General features: G+C 31.9%; 2 protein-coding genes across 2 annotated transcripts in view; both read right to left on the reverse strand.

Moving 5' to 3' along the window:
• LOC107030712 (GDSL esterase/lipase LIP-4-like) overlaps nucleotides 1–3,987 on the reverse strand; it is an 11,775-nt gene extending 7,788 nt beyond the window's left edge. The window contains exons 1-3 of the mRNA XM_015231980.2: nucleotides 3,692–3,987; nucleotides 2,374–2,547; nucleotides 1,484–1,644 (exon numbers count right to left, since the gene is read on the reverse strand). Coding sequence (XP_015087466.1) covers nucleotides 1,484–1,644; nucleotides 2,374–2,547; nucleotides 3,692–3,947 — 591 coding nt within the window. The 5' untranslated portion in view covers nucleotides 3,948–3,987. The remainder of the gene's footprint in view (nucleotides 1–1,483; nucleotides 1,645–2,373; nucleotides 2,548–3,691) is intronic.
• A 1,565-nt stretch (nucleotides 3,988–5,552) lies between these two features.
• On the reverse strand, nucleotides 5,553–7,854 carry LOC107015344 (galactinol synthase 1). The gene is made up of 4 exons (XM_015215591.2): nucleotides 7,515–7,854; nucleotides 6,385–6,708; nucleotides 6,150–6,284; nucleotides 5,553–6,047 (listed from the first exon to the last, which is right to left on the reverse strand). The coding sequence occupies exons 1-4, from the start codon at nucleotides 7,851–7,853 to the stop codon at nucleotides 5,802–5,804; spliced, it is 1,044 nt and encodes a 347-aa protein (XP_015071077.1). The 5' UTR covers nucleotide 7,854; the 3' UTR covers nucleotides 5,553–5,801.

Consider the following 7,854-nt stretch of genomic DNA (forward strand, 5'->3'; position numbering starts at 1 on the left):
ATTATTTTAAAATTGTTAGTCAACTATTTGCTATCTTAACTTTTCAGGGTTTTGTTATTATTCTATTTTAATGTTATTTTTATTTTTATATATTACGTTATTGTTGTTTTCATTTCTAATTATGTTGTTTTAGTTTGGTTGTTATTTTCCATATTCTCTTGGGATAAGTTTGTTATGTTTTGTTGATGTTCAAGTTATATTAAATATATTTGTTAAAAGGGCCAATGAAAAAACTCTCCGTCGGTTTTGGAGGCCTTCCCCTTTTAAAAGACGGAAAATTTAATCAAGTTTATATTATAAATTGTTAAATGGCCAATGAAAAAGTTTAGAGGCCTTTCTATTTTAAAAGACGGAAATCTAATTCATTTATATACGATTTTAGTAGTTGGAATGGGCCGATGAAGAAATTACCGTCGATTTCCAAGGCCACCCATGTTAATAAGACGGATTTTTATTTTTTTTAGTTATTATTTGAGTTATTCATTTTTATTTATATTTATTTGACACTAACTCTTTTACTAAGTGTCTTTACAGGTACCCGGAGGTGCTTCTCCTTGAATTATTCGAATGAAGTTCGAATCATACTTTTAATTTCATTATCTTGTGAATATTGACGTTAGGCAAACTTTAGGCCGATTATTATTTTGTTTTATTTTGTATATTGCATGTTTATTATATTTGTACATTATTTTATATTCTTCCTCAATTTGAAAAAAAATAAATTCAGTCGGGAACCACAATTGTGGATTCCGAAGGGTGCCTAACCCCTTCCCTTCGGAATAACTTGAACCCCTTACCTAGGATCGAATTGGTTTCGTAGATTAATAATTGGTTTTCTAGTTTTCCTAAAATTAGGTGGCGACTCTTTTTTTTAAAAACTCGTTTATTTTTCAAACTTTGTTAAAATTGAATCAATTAATCATTTTCGAGTTGCCGCGACGTTTCGCCCTATTTCGACAGAGTAGGGATGTAAACATATATGCCCTGCATTGGTTTAATAGTGAAGGTCTTCAGTCTCAGGGTAATTTTGAATTATAGTCTGTTAAATTAGATCAGACAGGAGGATTGTCCAAGTCTTATAAGGAGTCTACGCTAAGTGCTTAGCATCTGGTGCTGCTCTGATACCATATTAAATTAGGTCTTAAGCCTAACTCACACCTCAAAAGTTAGCTCAAATGGAGAATGATTGTCCCAGTCTTATAATAAGTTCAGTCATCTCATTAACCACTAATGTGAAACTTTTATCATTCTTTAACATGGTCAAATGATAAGGGGTACTATAAAGTTTTCTTGAAGAATTTAATTAAGACATGTGGACTTCATCTATTGCATGTTGTAGCTCGGTTAATAAAAAGGAAAAATATGATGATTTGCTAACAAATGAACCAAGAGTGTAATATAGACAAACATTGAGCAATTTGTAATGATATAGGGACAAATTTGGACCTTTATAAACAAAAGAATAAGAAAAAGAAAAGCTCACCAGTATTGCATCTTGAATTTCAGATATGAAAGAAGGGATCTTTTCAATAACTTGATAAGCTTGTGAAAGGTAAGTGAATGCACCAGCAAGATCATTTTGTCCTATATCTATCATGTATATTGCCTTCTTCAAATCTACTTTATCAACCAACTCTTCCGAACCTTGTCAAATTATCCAAAGTTAGGACGTTAATATCAGTCAAAAGTAACATATATATATACCTAGGTTTGATTGTTCAGATGATCACTCAACTAATAATTGGATTGTTAATTATTTGAGCGAATCACATATTCTCACTTGTGGAACAATAGTTGTCCACTATTAACTTGTCAAATTCCTTCGGAAACACTAAATAATAGGGATATTATTACTATTTTATCCTTTGACTTTATTTAATTAAATGATTTGAGAAATATGTTAGATGATAAAGAATACTCCTATGACCACTTTTATTTGTCATACTAGTTTCTTTTAGAGTCAAACGATAATAACTTTTGACTAACATTTTAAAGTGTATTTTTTCAACATATTGATATGAAAAAAATTGAAATTTATAGTACTTTAATTTTAGTATATTTTTTGAACATTTAAATTTTTTGTTTGAAATTTCAAATTAATGTAATCTAACTTAACTTTGAAATTAGTTAAATTGACTTTCAGAAACTGCAACATAATAATTAAAAGTATTTAATAGCAAGGGAAAAATAGGCACAAAAGGTAAATTATCTTGATTTTCTAAACTGAACAAGTATTGTTGGACAACTATTTTTAGTATAGTGAAAAACTATTATTGAACAGAGAGTATATATCTTTTTCATATAACTATTAACTGATTGACAATATGAAAAATCAACTCGATACTATTATACTATTGTAGTAGTAAATATTACCTTTGGATTGTAACTGAAGAAACCTTACAAATTGAAGAACTTGAGTACTCAGACTAAATAAAACATTTTTGGGGAGTATAGTTGCACCTCCAATTGCAAAATTTACCCCATTCTTAAAATTAGGCCTTACAGATTCCAGATATGGAGTCAGATAGCTCATATTCAGATTTTCACCTGTAATGATCAGAAGTCATAAATTTTACTAAAAAGATATTAAAATATATAAAACTTAAATATCAACCTATTTATATTCCGCGTTTTTAAATACATGCAAAAAAAAATGATTGTAATTCATGATTGAGATAGCTCCCGTGACAATATTTCACAGTCTAAATTTGAATATATTAAATGCTACATACGTAACTTATAAAATATTAAGCACACCGTAATTTTTTTAAAAAAAAACACGGGCTCAAACTCAATATAAGCCATTTTGAAATATTAAATTTATAATATTAAAAATTGAATATTTATTGAAAAATCAAAATATCTAATTATTTAGAAATAGAAATTTCTGCAATATTTTCTTGAGTGAGTTGATTAAAAAAATATTTTAAAAAAACTTGTGGGTGATTGATTGTTTACCTACCGGCTACCATATAGTTTCACGGGTTAAAAGAGTGTTTACAAAGTGGAAACTATACAAAATAAATCAAGATTGCAAATGGAAATCAATAATGGTTTACTGGTTGAACATGAAAGAGACATTTTGATGCATATATAGATGTTGGAAAAGAATGAAAGTTTTGGTGAAAAAAACAAAAATAAGGATCACTTAGTGGTCTGAAAATTGCTTTTTTAAGTATATTGTAGTAGGAGGACGCTCGTGTACACAATTTTTATTTTTTTTCGTAATTGGATTTTTTCTTTCTTATCAGAAATCTATGATTTCCCATCAAGATTATTCAAAAATATCATTCGTTTCCATTTTCATTTATGTGACATTTTTTACTCGTTTGTAAAAAATGATGAGTTTACGTTCCTAAGTCAGGAAGAAAATCTATGTTACATACACACACAATATATCTTTTTACCCTGTTAGCACATTGTATATTGAAATTTTTCAGCAAAATTGAAACCTTATAGTAGAGGTAGCTACCCTTGTTTTAAATTCATTTTACCCTTAATAAAAACCTTCTATGATTGCAAAAATATTACTTCCGAAACAACAAGTTTCAAAAGTCTAAATATCGATACAACTATTATTAACTATTATTTGCTTCGAGCCAATAAAGACCAAGAATATCAAAAAAAGTAATCTCTGATGATGCCACAAAAATTGAAACGTAACAAAAGAGTAAGAAGAAGGGGGGCTTACAAAGGAAGTCAAGAATCAATCGTCCATCACACAATCTATCAGATGGCTGATGAAAAAAGGCACGACCATCTGGATATCCAAATCTAATTCCATGAGCAGCTGGATAACCACCTGTGTCTGAATTTGAATCTCCAAAATTGAAAATTACCATATTTTTGTTACACTCACAAACAACAACGTTTGCCAATTGACACATCAAAAAACAAACAAGTAACATAAACCTACAACTTGTTCTACTTCTCATTCTCATATTCATATATATAAATATTTGTTATTGTTATGTTTATAACAGAGTATATTACACAATTTATGATAAGCCTATAGCTTATATATATATATATATGTATATTAATATAAATAAACAAATGAAGTTAAACTACTTTGCCACACATTCTTTTTTCACGAGAAGTGGAGCAATAGGTGGAATAAGTGTGCACTTCTCACCTATATGCATACAGATTGGGTTCAGTATTTTCGACGTTGAGCATATAGAAATATATTTAATCAAAAATCATTAAAATTTTAATAAAGATTAGGAAGGTGTTATACGGCTAAATGGTAAACGTGAAAGAATTAAAATAAATTGTGCTGCAGTGGTGAAACTACTTCACTCTTAATCAGAGATTTCAAGTTTAAGTCTTGAATATGAGATAAATCGATCTGAAGTATCACCTCAAAATAGGCCTTGAAGTACGAGCTTCCGTGAGAAACTAATGAAAAATAAAAATTTAAAAATTATACATATTAAATTTAAATTCTGAATATGCATGTATTCATATAATTAGGTAAGAAAAGGATTTAGGATTTAAGTTTTTTTTTTTTTTTTTTAACAAGTGAATGTTAATTGCAATAATGATTTTAAATTGACATTGTCCACTTGCGTTCACGAGATTACATAGAGAACTGTCACCGGCCAATTCGTGGAGAAGAGGACAGTTCCACTAAATCTTTTGGGTGTGGTTGCCACTTGCCACTAGAATTATTTGTTTATCGGAAAATAGTACAGTTAAATTTATTATAGGTTAAGAATATGCGTTAGTGTTTAGCTCGTTAAATAGATTAATTATCAATTCTAATAGTGTAAATAAGTTAAAGATATAATTATAGTTATAAGATTATAATTGAAAATAAAATGATGAAATAAAAATCTCTTCAGGATGAGGCGCCGATATCTCGCGCTCTTCTTTAAGGAGATTCAAGTCAAGTGCAGTAAATGTTTTTCACCGATTCAGTAGTAATCCTTCTTGACTTGTCTCTTCAGAATACAACAGTCTAATCACAAAAGTCTAACTCAAAAAACTCTGGGCAAGAGTTGGGACCAAAGTTTCATAAAAAGAACTCCTAATTCAAAAAATCATAATGCTCTTGTCTCAAAAGACAAGCATAAGAAACCGATCAGTAAACACAATTATGTGATAATACTTAATGAACTTTGTCATCTCATGATTCTCTTAATTTTAACATAATAACATTTCTAGAGATGTCCCATCAGACTTGAATCAAGCATAATCTCTTAGCAACATATTAAGATAGCATACGTTAAATTTAAATTCAATGAATCAATTAAAATCATGAGGGTACAATACAATGTGAAAAATTCCTTCAGATTTTCAAGGCTTCACTCGACAATAAGTAGAGACTACACTTGTATCACCCTTATGAGTCACCATATACATACATGATATGAAACATGTACATTGACTCCTTTCCCATATAGTGTTTGGGTTTTATAAATAAAATATTGTGCAGATGATTGTTCAAACAACTTATGCTTAAACAAGAGACTTCCTCTTCTTGTTGTTTGTTTAGAAACAAAGTTTTTGAACCATTTAATGCAATTTATGATCCAACACAGCTATTATTGATAAATTTAATCTTATTAAATTAAACAAGTGAAAACTATAGTACACCAAGTATAGTTTACATTACCTTGTTAATCAACTCATACATTTCAATTCAAATACAACGAATCATCCCCAAACTTCATTTGCCTAAAACAACCTTTGCAAAACTAATAGTAACAACTTCCTCCGCCTCTCAACCATTTATCCCTACAATTCACCCTATTAATTAACCTTGTGTAAGTGCAATGTGGTGGACTAGTTCAAAATTAAGCAGCCGAGGGAGCAGTTACGTATTTGACCGCGCCAGCCTGGGACATAGCAGCAGCAATCAGTGGTTGAAGCTGGTTCACTGCTCCTGCAGCACCTATCACATTCACCTGATTCATGCCAACTGATCTATTGTAGTCCAGAGACTCGTCGTTGTAAATGTCCCACCATTTCTTCACCAGTAATTTTATATCTTCCCTTTCCATGTTCTCTTCTTTCCCTGTGTACCTCCACGGCTTTGATCCCTACCTCCATCATCATCGTTACAAGAACAAATCAACATGACTCGGAAGAAAAAAAAAGACTTTTAGAATTTGTGATCTAAAACATGTCAATAGTAAACTCACCGCTGCACAATAGTGTACAACTTTCACTTTATCAAGCTCAACATTCTCGGGATGACGCCATAACATTGCTAGAACAAGATTGTACACTAGAGGTATAGGTCTGTAGATGTTCTTGAAATACATATTCAGGAAATCCTGTCATCAATCAAGTACAAGGGTACATGTACTGGTTCAACGGAACTCAATAACTTTAATTAAATTTGGGAACCTTATAAATTTCAAGGTTATAAAGTACCTGCTCTGCAAAAGGAGTAGGAGGGGTGATTTGAAGTTTCTTCAAGAGGTCGTGGTAAGTGCGAAGGCTGGGCTCAAACACGAACATTCCCGCGTTAAAATATAGGGATGGTGGCTGACCTAAGTCCTCACTAGGCCACTTAACTTTGTCCGGACACTGTTGACAGTAGCCGATCTTGTATTGAGGCGTGTGACTCCATGTTTTCTCACAGAAACAGTCCATTACAGCGTACAAGTAACCATCTGGCAAATCAAACAAATGATCTATGTTTTCATACACCTGAATGTCACCATCTAGGTATATCAACTTCTTGTATTCCACAAACTGCATTCATGTAAATGAAAATTATATATATGTTAATAATAATCAAACTGTAACCAAATTATTAGATGATAGTAACTAGCTAGGTTACACTCCCGGACCTACATTCGCTGTATTTTGTACATATTTAGTAAATTATGTTATATTGTAGGCCCGCCCTGCCCTGCCCTACGATAATCCTCGATTGGTTAACTATGTCTCAATTCCAAATTTACTAATTGACGCACAAATCTATAATGTATCATACAAAACTCCAAATGTGACTACTTTTATTTTTGGAACCCCAAGGGCTACACACCAACTCTACTTTTCGGCTGAGCACTCTGTTTTTCGGCTAAGCACTCTGTGTGATAGTCTATCATAAATCACAAATAATCGCACTAGATAAAACCACACAAAATATATATATAAACCGTACTAGATAAAATCGTACTAGATAAAACTCATACTTAAATAGCATATGGAGGCTAAATTAGATCCAAAGTTTGCCATATGAGAAACCCACCTCCCAATCACTCTATACATCTTTATATCCCAATCACTCTTACGTCTTTAAATATTGTAACTTATAATATTTTTTTTTATGTAATTTATATATGTGTATATATTTCATTTAAAAAAATTTGGAGATATTATGGGCAAATTTTTGATCAAAGAGTAATAATCATCATCCACATGTAATGAATAATGTGACGTAGCAACACAGTGACACGACGTGTGGAATGTCCATCCACGTGTAATTGCAAATGTGGTGTTGCCTAAATTTTAAAAACATGACACGTGTAAGTAAATAGATGGACCCCACTTACCTCCCAAATACGAAGCTTAGAGTAGTTGATGACGTAATAAGCCATAGCAAATTGAGTTTGGTTTTCAGGTGGGTAAACTGGCTCCATCTCTCTCACTATACAACCTTGCTCCTCCAGCATACGGCGGTGCTCCGACGGAACATCCGGCAGCACCGCCACAACCAGCGGATACACCGATTTGACCTTCCTCAAACCTTTTGCTAATCCAATCACACCTTTCACATAATCACCATTTCCCGCCAAAAACGTAACGTAGGCCCGGTCCAATGTTGCAGGACCCGGCCCGTTGGTTGCCGGTTTCGCCATTTTCTCGGTTACTCTAGCGATCGCCGGAGCCATG

This window comes from Solanum pennellii, chromosome 1 (genome assembly GCF_001406875.1).
Source record: "Solanum pennellii chromosome 1, SPENNV200".
In the NCBI taxonomy this organism is placed as follows: domain Eukaryota; kingdom Viridiplantae; phylum Streptophyta; class Magnoliopsida; order Solanales; family Solanaceae; genus Solanum; species Solanum pennellii.